Source organism: Pelobates fuscus, chromosome 8 (genome assembly GCF_036172605.1).
Source record: "Pelobates fuscus isolate aPelFus1 chromosome 8, aPelFus1.pri, whole genome shotgun sequence".
Taxonomy (NCBI): Eukaryota; Metazoa; Chordata; class Amphibia; order Anura; family Pelobatidae; genus Pelobates; species Pelobates fuscus.
The window spans coordinates 120,789,014-120,809,456 of record NC_086324.1 but is presented as its reverse complement, the minus strand read 5'-3'; the positions used below and the strand labels follow the sequence as shown (position 1 = coordinate 120,809,456).

The following is a 20,443-nucleotide window of genomic DNA, read 5'->3' as shown; positions in this document are numbered from 1 at the left end:
CACTCCACAAGTAATGTCATAGAGTTCCTTGATCAGGCATCCCCAGCTGTTTACCATATTTACTCCAGGACTGCCAGATATACTGTATGTGCCATTGAGTTAATTACATAAATATTTTTCCATGTCAAACTGATAATCTGGGCCATAATATCTCTCCAAGGAGAAGTTTCAGTTTTAAGCCAATACCTGTCCAAGAAAATCCTAAATGATAGGAGAAAAAATGTTTCAATAGGAAGTTTAGATTTAGTCAGTTTCGGCAGATCCATGTGGAAGAGAAATAGTTTTGGGAGTAACCAAGATGTTAAAACCAAAGACAGTCAACAGTAAAGTGTGCAGGATGCATTTTATCTTTTTAGATCTTCACATTCCCACTATATGGTGGTGCATGGTACCCTGATGTTTTTTACATCTCCAACAAACATCTAAGTTACATGACCAAGGAGATTTAAGTCTTAGCTCGGATAAGTCTTTTACGCAAAGCTACTAGTTTCAACTTGAAGCCCTAATTTGCCAGTTTGACAGAGTTAGTCAAGTTAAACTAGTGCAGGAACTGTAATATGGCGCAGTATTACAATAACATTTGTTATGGTACCTAGTGTGTCCCTTTAGTTAGTTATTTTTTTTTGAAAAGTTACTACTTGTGAGTGAATTTAAAGTCTACACAAAACTACTACAACTTCGTGTCAATTTAGTCCAGAACACTTACGTCTGCATTTTTGCCTTTGTTCTTAAACTTCTTCATCCGGTCATCAGTCTCATTTGCGGTTGGCATTTTGGCTTCAGTTGTACAAAAAAAAAAAAAAAAAAAAAAAAAGAAGACTTTGAACCTACTCAAAACAGGAAACAAACATTTCATTGAGAAAAATAAAATAAAAAAAACCTACTACAACTACAGTGATAATGGGAAATAGCAAGCCAGAACATCACAGAAGAGAATTACAAACACAGTGGACATAACCAATACATTTTAAAGTTAAATACCAAATAATGGGGGAAAAAAAAAAAAAAAAAAAAAAAAAAGAGAAGAGAAAAAAAAGCCACCCACTGTGATAGATTTAAAAACAACCACTATAGGCACCCAGTCCACTTCAGGTCAGTGAAGTGATCTGGGTGCCAGGTCCCCCTAGTTTTAATCCTGCAGCTGAAAACTATAGCAGTTCTGCAAAACTGCTAGGTTTACATTGCAGGGTTCATTGAGGTTCTAGTGGCAGTCTACCCGAAAGCCACTTCCACGATTCGCAGTGTGAAAAGTTGCATTGAACTCATGTTGTACATCCATAGGAAAGCTTTCCTATGGGCAGTTTGAATGCCCACGCGGCTTCAATCGGGAGCTGAGGTCGCTGAGGGAACTAAGGGGAGAACTTCCAATGTAAAGGGGACATGCTGGCTTTGTTGCCAGCATCTGAAAGGAGTCACCCTGTTACTGTACTCCCTAACCTTAGTTACTACGTTCCCTCAGCTGCACTCTGACTCCCTAATCAAGGGCCGTAACTGCAAGGGAAAGGATATTGTGGGATGCAGGCAAACAAATTATCAATATATTAAATAAAAATAGTTGCACTTTATATGGAGTAACACTGGATATAAGGTACCCCGCCAGAGTGCCTTAAGGTGGCTACTGCTGTTGCAATCTTTGTCAGCAATTAGGTGCCCCTGTGCATCTGCACAATTTGAAAGCTTTTAACCCCTTAAGGACACATGGCATGTGTGACATGTCATGATTCACTTTTATTCCAGAAGTTTGGTCCTTAAGGGGTTAAAGGCCAGCCCTGTTGAAGAACGACAGAATTCTAGTTTTGTTTTCTACCAACCACAACAGAAAGTTTTATGTGCTGTCAAAAAAGCACAAGTGATTATGGACATACAGATACCATTTAAATCACTCATCTTGCGGCACGCTTAGCCACACATCCCTTGCCTGTGACCCCAGTCAGTCAATCTGATCAGGGAGAGATGTAAATAATGAAGTTGCAAAAATAAATAAAAAATATACAGGCTTTCATGGCTCATAGAAATTACAAAAATAAAATTCATAGAAAGTAGACAACCAGAAACTCAAAATAACAACATGCTTCACTGTATTTTGAGGGGCAGGACAGAATCAAACAATACAAGAAGCAACATGGTTAGTTGGTCACCAACTAGATCAGTATAGAGAGCCTAGTTTAACTCATAAAAAATAAATAAAACAAAAGTTACAGACTAATGCTGGCTATACAGAAAAAGAGGTTTCTTGTAGTAATGGTATAGAGCACATCATACCTGAAGCTTTATTGTAGTGGTTTAGGTCTCACCCAGAGATACTTATTAAAGACACACTGCGAAGGGTAGTCCTTACCAAACTTCCATGTGCTACATAGGAAGATGCATCACTACACAAACCTTTTTAATAATGCTAATGGTGTCTGGACATCCCAGAATATCATTACCAACCAACAAGGGAGGGGGGGGAAGCAAACCAGTACTGAATATGCTATACTTCAAACAAAACAGCAACTCACTCACTTACACTCAGGCAATTCACAGACCAATGACTCAGTGCAGCTGACTGTTTGGCTTTAAATTACCCACAAGGCGTGACATGTTACATGCAGCCAATTAGAGGGAAATAACTGAAATACTTCTCCACCCCTGAAACTAGTCTGAGCTGTCTGCTAATCTGGATACTTTCCAGCAGGCGGTGCTACACTAATGTTCAGTATCAGAAAAAAATTGCTTTCCCTATATACAGTACCTATTAAATAAAATGTGTTAAAAAAAATAGTGATCACAATACAATATATTTTTATTTTATATGTTTAAACCTATAAACATATACTCATAGGAAACAAGTGTCCATCAAGTTCAGCCTTTCTTTATTGCATGGTCCTAGAGCCCACTGTGTTTAATGATGCGCTTGCGCTGAGAGGGCAAAGGACAGTGCCCTGGTACCCCCCGGACACCAGTAAACTAAATTGTAACAGGAGGCAAGACTCTAAAATTGGTCCTGACCGGCCAAAAGTGGGCGACATTGCATGCATATTGTACTGTGTGATGCATGTGCACAAACAGGGTAATTTATTACAGTGAGAATTGTTGAGAATTCATAGTGATTTCAAAGTGAATTTCAAATTTAAGGTCATAGTAGCTGATCTAAATGTATAATTGACTGGGTGAATTTTTCCAGTTAGGCTTTTTTGGCCTTTAATTGAAATTCACTTTGAATTTTCAACAATTCTTATAACCCTGTGTATCTTCCAAGAGGAGAGATGCAGACACTTATAGGATTATTCACTAAACAGTGTTAGAGTTAAAGAAATGTAATTGTCAGGAATTCAAAGTGAACTGAAAAAGAATTTAAAATTCCAAGGAACACTCCAGGCACCAAAACAACTTTAACTCAATTAAGTTGTTATGGTGCCAGGAGGCCCTCAGGTGCATTCTTACCTTCAGGGGTAAAACCATTTTCGAACAATTTAACCCTGAAGTTGTCTCCAGCGCCGATATCAGCTCCCTTCCGGGGGCATTCGGCTTCTGAAATGTCAGATTCAAAAAGCGCGGAGTGCAACCGGGCAGGGGCACCATTGATTGACTGAAAGTGGGTTGCTGACGCTCTCAACCAATCAGTTACTGCCCATTCACAAACCTGGCTTGGAAATGCAGTGTTCCTGGCCATCGGCATTCCCCGCTTTGTGAATCTAAAATATCGGAAGCCGGGTGCCTCTGGGGGGAGCTGAGATTGGTGCTAGAGGGAACTTCGTGAGAATGTAAGAATGCGTCCGGGGGCCTCCAGGCACCATCACAACTTAATTTAGATTAAGTTGCTCTGGTGTCTGGAGTGTTCCTCTAAGTCCAATTTAGCTAAACCAAAAAAATCTCAGTCAGCTGTTCTTCTAGTTCAGCAACTGTGGCCTTAAATTTAAAATTCCCTTTTTTTTAATTCCCAAGAATTCTCACTTTAGTAAATATGCCCATATTATTATTATTGTTGTTATTGCCATTTATATAATGCCAACAGATTCCGTAGCGCTTTACAATATTATGAGAGGGGGGATTTAACTATAAATAGGACAACTACAAGAAAACTTACAGTAACGATAAGTTTAAGAGGCCCCTGCTCAAACGAGCTTACAGTCTATAGGAGGTGGGGTATAAAACACATTAGGACAGGAAATAGCAATCAAATAAGGTGGGAGTGAAGCATAGCTTGAGGAGAGCGTAATGTGCTGCTCTTTAGGAGAGAGCAAGAGACAGGTATGTGAGGTAGAGGTTAATCTGGGAGGCCATAGGCTTTCCTATAAAGATGGGTTTTAAGACACTTCTTAAAAGATTGAAGACTAGGGGAGAATCTGATGGCGGTAGGCAGGCTATTCCATAGGAAGGGAGCCGCCCGCGAGAAGTCCTGCAAGCGTGGGTTGGCTGTACGGGTGCGAGCAGCGGACAGGAAAAGGTCAAAGGCAGAGCAAAGAGACTGGGAAGGGGCATACCTATGGATCTATGAAGAGATATAAAAGGGGCTAGAATTGGTCAATGCTTTATAGGTATGGGTTAGCACTTTGAATTGACTTTGACTTGGTTCTCAACCTTCCTAATGCCGCGACCCTTTAATACAGTTCCTCATGTTGTGGTGACGCCCAACCATAAAATTATTTTTGTTGCTACTTCATAACTTTAATTTTGCTACTGTTATGAATCGTAATGTAAATATCTGATATGCAGGATGTATTTTCATTGTTACACACTGCTGTGTGTGTGTGTGAGAGGGTGCTGTGTGTGTGCGCGCGCTGTGTGGGTGTGTGGGCGCTGTGTGTGTGTGAGGTAGCTGTGTGTGTGTGTGAGGGCGCTGTGTGAGTGTAAAGGTGCTGTGTGTGTGAGGGTGTGGTGTGTGTGTGTGTAAGGGTGCTAAGTGTGAGGGTGTTGTGTGTGTGTGTTTGTGAGAGTGGTGTGTGTGTGTGTGTGTGTGTGAGGGTGCTGTTAGTGTGAGGGTGCTGTTAGTGTGTGTGTGCTGTGTGTGTATGTGTAAGGGTGCTGTGTGTGTATGGGTGCTGTATGTGTGAGGGTGCTGTGTAAGGGTGCTGTGTGTGGGTGGGTGCTGTTTGTGTGTATTGTGTGGGGGTGGGGGGACCGTTTAGTTAATAGCCCCCTTCCTTCTTACCTTTTGTAGGGAGGGGGGACTGTGCTGCTGCTATCCCTGGTGGCCCAGTGGTGAGTGTTGCTGTGGCAACCCTCCGACCTCGCGAGAGGAACCCGGCGGAGTTAGTGTTAGTGGTGTTGGGTTTGTGTGGATTGTGTGTATGGGATGATCATATTATTTGTATGAGGGGAGGGTTATTGTGCATTTCTGTGTATATCTAGCAGTGTGGGTGGCTTCCCTGTGTTCCAGTTGGGACCAGGATGGCCAGGTACAGCTCAAGGACAGGAGCTGCAATAGCAGCTGCGGGATGTTCTACTACAGTGAGGATTCACATTCTCAAGTGCTGGGAGGAAATGACCTGAGATCACTTCCTCTACGTGCTACAATGCATAAATTGAGGATTGTCCTTTTATTATTATATTTATATAGCGCCAACAAATTCCGTAGCGCTTTACAATTGGTGGACTAACAAACGTGTAATTGTAACCAGACAAGTTTGACGCACAGAAACAGAGGGGTTCAGGGCCCTGCTCAATGAGCTTACATGCTAGAGGGAGTGGGGTAAAGTGACACAAAAGGTAAGGGAAGTATTAGGGAAGTAGATAGGTAGAATAGTATTCACAGAAGACTTAGTGTGTGTTTTTTTGTAGCCATTAACAGTTTAATTTATATGCTTTTGTGAAAAATTTAGTTTTTAATGATTTTTTGAAGTAGTGAAGACTGGGTGAGCGTCTAATGGAGAAGAGAAGGGAGTTCCACAGGAACTGGCAGCCCTAGAGAAATCTTGAATGCGAGCATCAGAGGTGGGAGTACGAACAGAGGATAGATGCAGGTCTTCGGCAGAGCGTAGGGGCCTAGATGGGACATACTTGTGTATTAAAGAGGATAGATAGGTGGGAGTAGCAAGAACCAGAATTTTATATTGAGCCCTATATCTTACGGGAAGCCAATGCAGGGACTGACAGAGGGGTGAGGCATGGGAGGTGCGGGAGGACAAGAAGATGAGCCTCGCCGCCGCTGCATTCATTATAAACTGCACTGGGGCAAGTTGGGAGCACATAAGACCACTCAGAAGTGGATTGCAGTAGTCAAGGCGAGAGTGGACAGTTGCATGGACCAGCACCTTAGCTGCATCTGATGTTAGGTAGGGGCGGATGCGCGCAATGTTTTTGAGCTGGAAGCGGCAGGATTTGGCGATCGACTGGACATGAGGGGTGAAGGAGAGGTCGGAGTCCAAGAGAACACCTAGGCAGCCAGCCTGCGTGTTGAAGCTAATGGTAGCACCATTAACATGGAGGGAGACAGAGACTGGAGTAGCAATACTTGATGGAAGAAAGACCAGAAGCTCTGTTTTGGACAAATTGAATTTAAGGAAGTGGGCAGCCATCCAGTTAGAAATAGCAGAGAGGCAGTCAGAGACACTAGTCAAGAGGGGCGGGGAGAGATCAGGTTAGGTTCCTGTTCTAAGGACTTTTCTAGAAACTCTGTCACTACTCATTCACCTGCCTCCATCGGCAATGATCAAAGTCACATTATTACCTAGTTATTTACGGTGATTAAAGCTGTAAGTGTGGCAGGGTTATTTACTAAAGTGAGAATTTCACATTTCAGACCAAAGTAGCTGAACTAAAAGCATAGTTGGTTTAGAGATGTTTCTTTGACCTGAGGTTTGAAATTCACTTTGAATTCTCACTTTATTGAATAACCCCGTAAGTGTAAATCTTGAGAACATCAAATGATGTGACTGATGTGAAAACTATCCATGTCAGTTTCTGGAATCATTTTGTCTTAGAATCCATGCAGTTTCTCCACTAATAATGTTTGGATCTATACAAGATGCAATTGATGGTTTGACTGATAAATTCATTTACCGGTAACTTATTTTATCTGTTATACCAGTCAGCATCTGAATACTTACTTTTGCAGTAAAAAAATATCCACTTAATTTATGACTGCAGTGGATGCTCTTGTGTAGAGAACCTATTATTACTACCTTTTCTTCTCTAACTCTTAAAACGTTTTATACTGTGTTGTAAAAGATTAAACCGTAATTTTCTTTCTGACAGCATCACTTATGGGCAAAGCTTCTCCCCAAGACAGGAATAATTAATTGAATAATTAATACAGTCAATCAGTGGCGGATCCAGAGCCTGATCTCGGGAGGGGCACTTGTAGATTATTTAAATAAATAATCCAGACACAATAACCACTACAGCTCAGTGTAGTGGTTATAGTGCCAATAATGCCAAGACCCCCTCCCAGAGTAAGTAGTCAAACTGTTTAAGAACTGTTTGACAACTTACCTGAGGTCGTCTGGGAAATGGGGCTGTAGTAGGGCAGAGGAGCAGTGGTATGTGTGAGTGGTGCAATGTGTGAGGGGTGCAGTGTGTGTGTGTGTGTGAGGGGGACAGTGTATTAGCAGTGTGTGTGTGAAGGTGTGTGGATCAGTATGTGTGTGTGACAGTTACAGTGTGTGTGTGTGTGTATTGCAGTGTATGTGTGGGGCAATGTGTGTGTATGGGGGCAGTGTGTGTATGTAGGGGCAATGTGTGTGTATGGGGGCAGTGTATGTGTATATGGGGGCAATGTGTGTGTGTATATGGGGGGCAGGGGCAATGTGTGTGTGTGTGTATATGGGGGGCAGGGGCAATGTGTGTGTGTGTGTGTATGGGGGGCATGGGCAATGTGTGTGTGTGTGTGTGTATGGGGGGCATGGGCAATGTGTGTGTGTGTGTGTGTATGGGGGGCAGGGGCAATGTGTGTGTGTGTATGGGGGGCAGGGGCAATGTGTGTGTATGGGGGCAGTGTATGTGTATATGGGGGCAATGTGTGTGTGTATATGGGGGGCAGGGGCAATGTGTGTGTGTGTGTGTGTATGGGGGGCATGGGCAATGTGTGTGTGTGTATGGGGGGCAGGGGCAATGTGTGTGTATGGGGGCAGTGTGTGTGTATGGGGGCAGTGTATGTGTATATAGGGGCAATGTGTTTGTGTATATGGGGGGCAGGGGCAATGTGTGTGTATGGGGGCAGTGTATGTGTATATGGGGGCAATGTGTGTGTGTATATGGGGGGCAGGGGCAATGTGTGTGTGTGTGTGTGTATGGGGGGCATGGGCAATGTGTGTGTGTGTATGGGGGGCAGGGGCAATGTGTGTGTATGGGGGCAGTGTGTGTGTATGGGGGCAGTGTATGTGTATATAGGGGCAATGTGTTTGTGTATATGGGGGGCAGGGGCAATGTGTGTGTGTGTGTGTATATGGGGGGCAGGGGCAATGTGTGTGTGTGTGTGTGTGTGTGTGTGTATGGGGGGCAGGGGCAATGTGTGTGTGTGTGTGTGTGTGTGTATGGGGGGCAGGGGCAATGTGTGTGTGTGTATGGGGGGCAGGGGCAATGTGTGTGTATGGGGGGCAGGGGCAATGTGTGTGTGTATGGGGGGCAGGGGCAATGTGTGTGTGTATGGGGGGCAGGGGCAATGTGTGTGTGTATGGGGGGCAGGGGCAATGTGTGTGTATGGGGGACAGGGGCAATGTGTGTGTATGGGGGGCAGGGGCAATGTGTGTGTATGGGGGGCAGGGGCAATGTGTGTGTATGGGGGGCAGGGGCAATGTGTGTGTATATGGGGGCAGGGGCAATGTGTGTGTATGGGGGGCAGGGGCAATGTGTGTGTATGGGGGGCAGGGGCAATGTGTGTGTATATGGGGGCAAGGGCAATGTGTGTGTATATGGGGGCAGGGGCAATGTGTGTGTGTATGGGGGGCAGGGGCAATGTGTGTGTGTGTGTGTGTGTGTATGGGGGGCAGGGGCAATGTGTGTATATATGGGGGGCAGGGGCAATGTGTGTGTGTATGGGGGGCAGGGGCAATGTGTGTCTGTGTGATAAGAAGGATTTTTCTTTTAATGTGTGTGTGTTTTTTTTTTAAATTAAATAAATGTTATGTCCCCCCTCCCTTCTTACCTTTACTGGGAGGAGGGGGGACATCTTTCGTTCCATGGTGGTCCCAGTGGGGTTCATTGGTGGTCCCAGTGGTAGGACTGAACTCTAGCCCGCGCTCCAGGGCTAGAGTTCACTCTCGCGAGATTTGGAGCGTTGCCGTGGTAACCGCGGCAACGCTCCAAATCTCGCGAGAGGAGGACCCGGAGGAGCTGCTGGTAACTCCCAGCTCCCGGGTCCTCTCTCCCTCCCCTGCCGGTCGGCTGTCAGCAATGTGCCTGCGGACCGGGGAGGGAGATCACTGATCTCCCTCCCCGGTCTGCAGGCACAATGCAGGGCTGGCACTTGGGCAATGTCAGCCCTGCATTAGCCGGCAGGGGAGAATCTCGGGGGGGGGCAATTGCCCCGTTGCCCCCCCCCTGGATCCGCCACTGCAGTCAATAAAATCTCCCTCTCTCCTGAGCTCCCCTGTCTATTAAAAAGCTAAACTAAAAATCCCATAAGGGAGTGTAATGCTGCCATGTAAAATAGCCAGGAAAAGAAAATTACGTTAAGCTCTTATGCTCACTTTGTGGATCCGTTGCCCTCCTACTCCCTGGACTGGTGGGGATTATCCCAGTCCCTGCTGGACTGCCTCAAACCATTTCCCAAGTAACAAACTCTCGTTCCAAGCTGCTACCTAGAAACAAATCCAATTCTCAAGATGGCAGATGCCCTTTTTACTGACTCATAGAGTCTGCATACGTCCCAGGATGTTCACTTTCACTTTGTGGCAAGTTTATTGAGTTGACTGGATGAACTCTTTGCACGCTTTTGGGTAAAGCTCAAGGAGTGAGCCACAGCCACCCCAATTATGCCTCGGGAGGAAGGCCAGGGAATTACGATACAGTGACAAACGCTCCTTCCCACGTACGTTTGCCACGAACTCCTGAAGGAGTGTGGAAGCTGGCCTCCTGCCCACCGACTATGGTCCAGGTCTGAGACACCATTTGTGAGTTACTCTGCCCAGCCGCCATTAACAGCTTTCCCTGGGTGCCCCTAGTTCAACACTTTCCATTTATTCGAATGGAACCGAATGCTAGCTCCCTGGCAGCTGTTTGCATGAACCAAACACCACGAACAGTCCTCAGCGGTACTCAGCGATGCTAACAGTGTGTTTGGGGAGGCTGTGTGTGTTGGGGGTGATCCTGTGTGTGAGTAGGTGATGGTGTGAGGGAGGGAGAGTGATGTGTGAGGGAGGGAGGGGGTGATGGTGAGAGGGAGAGGGGGTGATAGTGAGAGGGAGGGGGGTAATGGTAAAAGGGAGAGGGGGTGATAGTGAGAGCGAGAGGGGGGTGATGGTGAGAGGGAGAGGGGGTGATAGTGAGAGCGAGAGGGGGTGATGGTGAGAGGGAGGTGATGATGAGAGGGAGAGTGGGTTGATGGTGAGAGGGAGATGGGGGTGATGGTGTTGTGGTGGAATCTCGGTAAAAATAAATTTAGTAGGCCGAGATTACCACGTGGCATGTGTACGTGCATATGCTGACGTATCGATCAGTTGGTTGCACGAGGCAAGATACGATCAGTGCTGGATCCATTGTGCTGGACAAGCCATGCGGTCAAGCAGGAAGTTAATTCTTATTTGTATTGATTGGTCAAGAGAATGTGCGGGTGGAGCTTAATATGGGAGGAGTTATGTGCCTATATAAGGAGCCTGCACTATTGTCCGGGGCTCAGAACTTGCTGTATTTTGGTGACGTTAGTCCCTCTGAGTCCCGATCGGTGATCCAATAAAGAATCTCTTCCTTCCTGAAGAAACCTGTGTCCATCTCTCTGTGCTTCGCTTCCGTCAGTTTCTCCGGTATCATTTGGTGCATTGGCCGGGAAGCTCATCGTTCAACGGTAGCTGAGAGGCAGAGGCGTGAGACGGTCTATCTTTGCCCACGTTCTCTACGGCTGCACCCCTGAACTTCTGCGTGGACCTCCCTTCGTCTCGGCGCCACTGGTCTGTTGTCCAGGAGATCATCGGCCTCTACGTAAGAAGTGCTGGGGTGTCCCCGTCGATGAGTGTGAACTCAGGTTCAGGAACGAGGAGGTAAGACAACTGCTGTTTTAGACGGCAGACCCACTAGGGGTATACCGATTGTGCGGTAGGCCCATAAGGGGTTATTTGTGTATGGAATCTGCCCCCTCTGTCGGAGGGAAGGAGCGAAGGCGCACCGCTCAATCGAACGCTCTTTAGTCAGACCGTTTGATTTGGTTAGTCAGGCGGGGTCCTGTGTAAATAGCCCTAGCCGGACACCGGTGTCTTGTCTAGACTAGCGTTCTAGGGTGTATATTTTGTTCGCTAGGTCGGAGGGATCGGGAGACTAAGCGGCGTCTGTGTAAATTCGGTTCGCTAGCTCTCAACCTATCTTGGCTAAGTGGGAAGGCGTGTAAATTTGGAACCCACTAGATTTTTGATAGTAATCGACTAAGAGGCGTCTGTGTAAATTCGGTCCTCTAGCTCGCTATATGTGGTGCTTGGGCAGTGTGGCTAACCAAAACGGATGTAGATAGTTTTAGGTAGTCCATTCAAGGTACTGGCCAATAGTTTAGTTGGGAATTGTAAATGTGATAAAGATTGTTTAGTAAAGTGTATATCTTGTTAGATAGCGCGAGCTCAGCCGTCTAGCGAGAGTGTTAATAGTGTGTTGCTGTATTATAGTGCACGGTACCATAACCCTGTATATTTACTGACACTGTATATAAGTACTAATCATTGTCGTCTATTGCATGTTTAACACCATAACCACTAATAATTGTATTGTGACCTTAAATTGTGCTTTGACCTATGCTAACCGTACTGTAACCGCTATTTGTAAAAGATGATGTTACTGGGGTGTGTTATAGACGGGTAATTCGTATATAGAGAATTATAGCGTGAGTGACTGTATAGTTTCGCCAAAGGGCATAATATTGATTATCTAGTGACTGGTGTAACAGCTGTGTGTGTACGGGAATTCCCTGAGTGTTTATTGTGTTATTGTGTGTGTTTCACTTGGTAACTGTACCACGTGGTGCTGTTGCCAGAGGAAACGGGTGTGACTGTTGAATAGTACGCGTGCATAGTATTCGTTGTCAACGACGTTCCATTGATAAGTATGGGCGCGTCGCAGTCAACTATTCCGGATCCCTTAGGTTGTATGGTGAAGAATTTTAAAAAGGGATTCAAAACTTGTGATTTTGGGGTTAAAATGTCTCCTGTACGTTTGGTCACTTTGTGTACTAGGGAGTGGCCTACTTTGGTTGCGGCATGGCCGCCACGTGGCAGTTTGGATCCAACTCTGGTACAGCGCTTACACGTGGCTGTATCGGGTAGGCCTGAACTTTACGGGCAGTTTCCTTATATTGATTGTTGGAGACAGGCCGTAAATGACTCGCCAAAATGGATTCAGACATGCCACGAGGAGCAATGTCGCCTCATGGTGGCTAGAACTTGTTTGTCCACTAGGACTGGTGTTAGGCCCATTTTGGACACGCCCCCTGAGTCCGAGATCCCTTTGCCGCCCCCTTACTTTCCGTTAAGAGGAAGTGACGCAAATGCAGGAAGTCCTGCAACCCTTCCCTCATTGCCCTCATCCACTTCCGCTTCCTCCTCCAGTACAGAATCCACCCCCTCTCGTACTAAATCTCCCCTTCCGGAACCAGAGCCAACCCCCATTAGATCCGAATATCCTGATTTGGCGCCACTTCAGACTTCCGGTCAAGCTTCTTCTAGCTCGGCTCGAAGTGTTTTATTTACTACCTTTTCCCAAAACCAAGCTCCCACATCCTCATGTTCTAATACCCCCCGACCGGAACCTCTAACTGACGCCCCTCTACGTAGCCCCATACTAACCCGACAACTGACTGGTACCCAACAATTAAAACATTATCAGATGCCTCTTCGTCTGAATCCCGGGTCAGCCTATATCGATGCCGCAGGTCAAATGGCACATGCTGACCCAGTCTTCGTATATGTCCCGTTCACGACAACCGATCTCTTGAATTGGAAGACCCACAATTCCTCGTATACTGAGAAACCACAAGCTATGACTGATCTGTTCACCTCAATAGTACAGACACATAACCCGACATGGGCTGATTGCCAGCAGTTATTAATGACTTTGTTTAACAATGAGGAAAGGACAAGAATTAATCAAGCGGCCATTAAAGCGCTAGAGGATAAAGCCCGTACTTTGAATCAAGCCAATCCATCAGCATGGGCCGCAACACATTATCCTAACACCGATCCCGACTGGAATGTAAATGGTGCTGATATGGTTCAACTCAGAGCCTATAGAGACGCTATAATTGCTGGCATGAAAGCCGGAGGAAAGAAAGCCATTAATATGTCGAAGACAGTTGAGGTGATTCAGAAAAGTGATGAAGCGCCCAGTGTCTTTTATGACCGATTATTGGAGGCATACCGCTTGTATACCCCCTTTAATCCGGAAGACGCAGATAATTCCCGAATGGTGAACTCCGCCTTTGTCAGCCAAGCTTACGGAGATATTAAGCGCAAGCTACAGAAGTTAGAAGGGTTTGCAGGAATGTCCATCACCCAACTAATGGAGGTAGCGAATAAAGTATATATGAATAGGGAAACAGAAAGTAAGAAAGAGGAAGAGCGCAAGATGCGTAGAAAGGCAGACATGCTAGCGGTAGCGATCGCAGGCGTAGATAGACGGGGCCCAGATAGAGGCGATAGTAGATGGAGTAGGGAGCCTTTGAGTAGGAATCAGTGCGCGTATTGCAAGGAAGAAGGGCATTGGAGGAACGAGTGTCCACAAAGAGAGCAGTACGAGAGAGACCAACCCAGGGCAGGTTATGGAAACTTTAGAGGCAGAGCGAGAGGTAGAGGAGGCCCCGGAGGGAGTAATGGTAATAGAGGGAGTAATGGGAACAGAGGAAGTGTTAGGGAAGATAGGTATTTCCCAGCAGCGCAAAGGTCCCGCGATAGAGAAGGCAGGGACTTTGTAGGATTGGCTGACACGGTCATGGAGGACTATTGATACCGACCGGGCTCCATCCCCCTTGGTCGAGCGGAGCCTATGGTCGATGTATCAATAGGGGGAAAAAGGAGTGCGTTCATGATCGACACTGGTGCTGAACATTCAGTGGTGACTAATCTAGTTGCTCCTCCATCTGGAAGGACTATTACTGTAATAGGAGCAACTGGAAGAAGTGCTGAAAAACCGGTTCTTAAAAGTCGACTCTGTACATTGGGAGGCCACGTAGTAAAACATCAATTCCTTTATATGCCTGAATGTCCAGTCCAATTGCTGGGACGTGATATGCTATCTAAATTACAAGCGCAGATTACGTTCCTACCAAATGGAACAACATCCTTAAAGTTTAATGGACCTTCAGGTATTATGACATTATCCGTACCAAAGGAAGAAGAGTGGCGACTTTATACAGCGTTGACTAGCCAAAACCCTAGGAGTGATGAGTCCTTATTCAACATACCAGGAGTTTGGGCAGAGAACAACCCACCAGGACTGGCCCGCAATATTCCACCTATTAAAATTGAACTAAAACTTGGGGTTTATCCAGTAAGCCTAAGACAATACCACATCCCGCAGAAGGCTAAGAAGAACATCCAATCTTATCTGGATAAGTTCATACGGTATGGTATCCTAAAATTCTGTACTTCCCCCTGGAACACCCCATTGCTGCCTGTTCAAAAGCCCGGTACAGATGAGTATCGACCTGTGCAGGACTTGAGAGCAGTCAATGATGCGGTTGTTAGTATACATCCAGTTGTACCCAATCCATATAACCTGCTTGCTTTAATTCCGGGCGGGGCTACTTACTTTACAGTCTTAGACCTCAAAGATGCCTTCTTTTGCCTCCGAATTGCCGCAGAAAGTCAATGTATTTTCGCTTTCCAATGGGAGAACGCTGTAACGGGCTCAAAACGCCAAATGACCTGGACAAGACTGCCCCAAGGGTTTAAAAATTCACCTACCCTATTTGGTTCAGCTCTAAGTCAAGATCTACTGGATTTCGAGTCCATCCCAGGAGAGTGTGTATTGTTACAGTATGTAGATGACTTGTTGATAGCAGCAGTTACAAAGGAAATCTGTCAGCAAGCAACGCACGATCTACTACACATTCTCTGGAAGGCAGGATACAAGGTGTCTAGAAAGAAGGCTCAGTTGTGTTTGCCAACTGTCAAATATCTGGGATTCCATATCTCTGAAGGTCAAAGAATTATGGGGCCAGAGAGAAAAGAAGCTGTTTGCCAAATACCGATACCCAAGAATAGAAGACAAGTGCGAGAATTCTTGGGGGCAGCAGGCTTCTGTAGGATATGGATTCCCAGCTACGCGATACTGGCAAAACCTCTGTACGCAGCTATCAAAGGTACAGAGCACGACCCCTTCTTATGGACTCAAGAACAGCAAACGGCATTTGAAGATGTGAAGAAGGCTTTGATGAGTGCCCCGGCATTAGGTCTACCTGATCACACACGACCATTCTACCTGTATGTACATGAGCAAAGAAGAATGGCTGTGGGAGTATTGACACAGTACTTGGGATCATGGCAAAGACCTGTTGCCTATATGTCTAAGCAATTGGATGCAGTGGCCAGCGGACTTCCACCTTGTCTAAGAGCCGTAGCTGCAGCCGCCCTGCTAGTAGCTGAAGCCGATAAACTCACTCTGGGTCAAGAACTTTATGTACGAGTTCCACATGCAGTACAGACGTTGTTGGATTACAAACGAAATCATTGGTTTAGTAATAGCCGTATGACCAAGTATCAAGCAATGTTGTGTGAAAACCCAAGAGTGCATTTAGAGACTGTAAACACCTTAAATCCAGCTACCCTTTTGCCACAACCTACTGAAAGTCAACATGATTGTTTGGAAGTAATGGATGAAGTATTTTCAAGTAGACCAGATCTTCGTGATTTTCCCATCCAGAACCCCGATGTTCAATATTACACCGACGGCAGTAGTTATGTGAAAGAAGGGATCCGCTATGCAGGATATGCAGTAACAACAATAGACAAGGTGATAGAAGCTCGGCCACTGGCGAAAGGAACATCAGCACAAAAGGCAGAATTGATAGCACTGACACGAGCGTTACAATTGGCTGAAGGTTTAAGAGTGAACATCTACCAAGTATGCGTTTTTAACCACTCATGCCCACGGAGCTTTGTATAAAGAAAGAGGACTATTGAATTCAGAAGGCAAAGAAATCAAGTACGCAGCTGAAATCCTACAACTATTGGAAGCAGTGTGGGAGCCGAAAGAAGTCGGTATCATACATTGTCGAGCGCATCTGAGAGGAGATGGTGATGTAACCAAGGGAAATCGGATGGCAGATAGTGCAGCTAAGCGTGCCGCTGAATCGGGAAGACAAGAATATGTGGGGCATATAGCTGCCCTTATACCAACTCCACTGTCTCAATGGACTCCAGTTTATACAGCTCAAGAAGAGGAGTGGTTAAAGACTGAACCAGGAAAGTATTTGGAGAACAAGTGGTATCAGCTAGAAGATGGAAGAATAGTCATACCAGCATCACTAGCGGTAGAAATTGTCCAAAATTATCACAACGGGACACATTCTGGGAGAGACAGCACAGAAGAATCTCTCAGAAAACATTTCTACATACCAAGATTGTCCAACTTGACTCAGGCCATTGTACGAAGATGTGTAACATGTGCTAAAAATGATGCAAGACAAGGACCAGTAAAGCCACCAGGAGTCCAGTTTATGGGGGGACTCCCCATGTCCGATTTACAAATTGACTATACAGTGATGCCTAAATCGGGTGGACATCGTTACCTGTTGGTAATTGTGTGCACCTATTCAGGCTGGGTAGAAGCATGTCCTACTCGTACAGAGAAAGCAGGAGAAGTTGTGAGATTCCTGTTACGAGAAATAATACCCCGATATGGACTACCCTGCTCTATAGGATCGGACAATGGTCCAGCTTTTGTTCATCAGTGCCTACAACAACTGACTCATATGCTTGGTATAAAGTGGAGGCTTCATACAGCATATAGACCCCAGAGTTCTGGTAAGGTAGAGAGAATGAATAGAACTATTAAGAATCAGTTGGCTAAAATGTGTCAGGAAACCCAACTTAAGTGGAACGTTCTCTTACCCATAGCTTTATTGCGAATCCGCAGTACCCCTACCAGAAGGATGGGCCTCTCTCCTTTTGAAATCATGTATGGGCGACCACCTCCCGTACTTGGTAACTTAAGGGGGGACTTGAGTCAGTTGGGAGAAGGAATTACTCGGCAGCAGGTTGTAGAGTTGGGTAAGACTATGGAGGAGGTACAGAAATGGGTACAAGATAGATTACCTGTGAATATTTATCCCCCAGTTCATAGTTATCATCCAGGAGATCAAGTGTGGATTAAAGAGTGGAATAATGTACCGTTAGGGCCCAAGTGGAGAGGTCCTTATGTTGTTCTTTTGTCTACCCCTACAGCGATAAAAGTAGCCGAAGTGACTCCGTGGATACATCACTCCAGGGTTAAACCAGCAGCAGTCGATTCTTGGCAAGTTACAGCAGATCCAGAGAATCCCTGCAAGATCTGGTTAAAACGCACGACTCAGTCGGAGTAACGAGGAACTTGTGTGGATTACAAAATTTTATTGTTTCAGGGATTTGGTGCGTGAGTGAGAGGGCCATAATAAAGCCTGTCCGCCCACCGACGTATAGTATATAAGCCAGGGAAAGTCTCAAAGGGACTCCTGTGAAGACGAGCAGAACTCCATTCCCTGCAGCCCTTACATCCTGGAAGCTGAGGTGCCTTCGCACGGACGAAGACTGAGGATGACGGCGAAAGATGTGTTCTTGATAATGTTTATTTATGTGTATTTTTATATTCAGGAAGGTAGAGGTACCGACACTCCTAGCTGTGAGGTATGCATTAAGACGACAAGAACAGGTAACCATATTTCCCAAACCCTAATTTGGCATTCACAATACGAGTGTAAAGGAGATGTATCAAGATGTAGATACCTAAATATAGAATATAGTGTGTGCCATTTAGGAGTAGGAGAACCTAAGTGCTTCAGTCCAGAGTATCAACCCCGTACAATTTGGTTGACTCTCAGGAATGGAGATCCTCAGGGGACCCTAATTAACAAGACAGTATTAGAATCCGTACATTCTTCGGGTGTTCTGCTATTTGATGCGTGTAAGGCGATATCAAGTGGTAGAAAGCCGTGGAATGTATGTGGGGATCTTAGATGGGAGAGGACGTATGGGTCTAACGATAAATATATTTGTCCCAGTAGTAAAAATAAATATGTGAGTCCTAGATGCCCAAATAGAGATTATAACTTTTGCCCATATTGGTCTTGTGTGGGGTGGGCAACTTGGGGACAGACAGTAGACAAAGACATGATAGTGACTAAGTTGCCTACCAGCCCATATTGTAAGTCTATGGAATGCAATCCAGTCCATATACTTATAAATAACCCCGATAAGTTCTTAGACAAGTATGGTAATTTATTTGGGTTTCAAATATACGGGACGGGTTTAGATCCTGGGACAGTATTGTTTATAGGGATAGAGACTGATACGGTATCCTCCCAAACTCATCAAGTATACCATTCCTTTTATGAAGAGATGAGCATAGATAATAAGATCCCCCATAATGCTAAAAACCTGTTCATTGATTTAGCCGAAAGTATTGCCGGTAGTCTTAATGTTACCAACTGCTATGTGTGTGGAGGTACTAACATGGGAGACCAATGGCCTTGGGAAGCAAAGGAGGTAATGTCCGGTTCTGAGGCAGTTGACCAATTAATATCTACACAAGCCGATTATCATATGAGTGTTAGAGGTAAATCTGAGTGGAGATTAAAGACCTCCATCATAGGTTATGTTTGCATAGCAAGGAAAGGAATAATGTATAATACTTCTGTAGGAGAATTAACTTGTCTAGGGCAAAAAGCTTATGATGATGATACAAAGAATACAACTTGGTGGTCGGCTTCAAATGTCTCAGAACCATCTAACCCGGTTGCTAGATACGCCAATTTAAAGGATGTGTGGTTTGATTTATCCATCACATCTACCTGGAGAGCCCCAGCAAATTTGTACTGGATCTGTGGTAAGAAAGCCTATTCGGAGTTGCCACAGGACTGGGAAGGGGAATGTGTGTTGGGTATGCTCAAACCATCCTTCTTCTTGTTACCTATTGAAACAGGTGAGACTTTAGGTGTTAAAGTGTATGATGTGAATCATAGGAAGAAAAGGGGACCCATAGAGATAGGCGCCTGGGAAGATAATGAATGGCCTCCCCAGCGTATTATAGATTATTATGGGCCAGCCACGTGGGCAGAAGATGGTACCTTTGGTTATAGAACCCCTATTTATATGCTCAACCGTATTATAAGATTACAGGCGGTGGTTGAGATTATTACTAACGAGACATCACAAGCGCTCAATCTTCTAGCGAAGCATAATACCAGGATGAGGACAGCAGTCTACCAAAATAGATTAGCCTTGGATTACCTTTTGGCAGTAGAGGGAGGTGTATGTGGGAAGTTTAACCTGAGCAATTGCTGTCTTCAAATAGATGACGAAGGGCAAGCAATAGCTGAGCTTACTAGCCATATGGTTAAACTAGCGCATGTGCCTACTCAGGTATGGAAAGGGTACAATCCAAGTAGTTGGTTTGGTAGCTGGTATGAGTGGTGTGGAGGGCTTAAGGCAGTGGTAGGTGGAGTCCTGCTGATTTTAATGTTGTGTCTACTCCTGCCATGTCTTATACCCTTAGTAGTTAGGTCTGTGCAAAGCCTGATAGAAAATATAGCAGAGAGGAAGGCTGCTGCACAGATAATGGCAATTTATAAATATGAGGCTCTAGATCAGGGAGAACCAATGCAGGAAGATGAGTGTTGAAGATTCATATCATAAGATAAGTCTGGTCTGGTTCAGGGTAACTTGCGGTGTATGCAAACCAAGGTTAAGTGATGCCTCAAGTAATTGTGAAATATCAAGAGGCATCAAAGGGGGGAATGTGGTGGAATCTCGGTAAAAATAAATTTAGTAGGCCGAGATTACCACGTGGCATGTGTACGTGCATATGCTGACGTATCGATCAGTTGGTTGCACGAGGCAAGATACGATCAGTAGTGTACGGAGCATGTGCAAGAATACAGGATGTAGTATTCCCCTCCTCCATTGTGCTGGACAAGCCATGTGGTCAAGCAGGAAGTTAATTCTTATTTGTATTGATTGGTCAAGAGAATGTGCGGGTAGAGCTTAATATGGGAGGAGTTATGTGCCTATATAAGGAGCCTGCACTATTGTCCGGGGCTCAGAACTTGCTGTATTTTGGTGACGTTAGTCCCTCTGAGTCCCGATCGGTGATCCAATAAAGAATCTCTTCCTTCCTGAAGAAACCTGTGTCCATC

General features: G+C 45.3%; 1 protein-coding gene across 3 annotated transcripts in view; it reads right to left on the bottom strand.

Moving 5' to 3' along the window:
• Nucleotides 1-20,443, bottom strand: part of KPNA7 (karyopherin subunit alpha 7) — a 35,001-nt gene that overhangs the window by 13,306 nt on the left and 1,252 nt on the right. The window contains exons 1-2 of one of the 3 annotated variants that reach the window (XM_063430266.1): nt 2,510-2,543; nt 707-777 (exon numbers count right to left, since the gene is read on the bottom strand). In XM_063430266.1, coding sequence (XP_063286336.1) covers nt 707-772 — 66 coding nt within the window. In that variant the 5' untranslated portion in view covers nt 773-777; nt 2,510-2,543. Of the gene's footprint in view, nt 1-706; nt 778-2,382; nt 2,471-2,509; nt 2,544-20,443 lie in introns of those variants that run through there. The other 2 variants (XM_063430265.1, XM_063430264.1) reach the window with 2 other exon arrangements.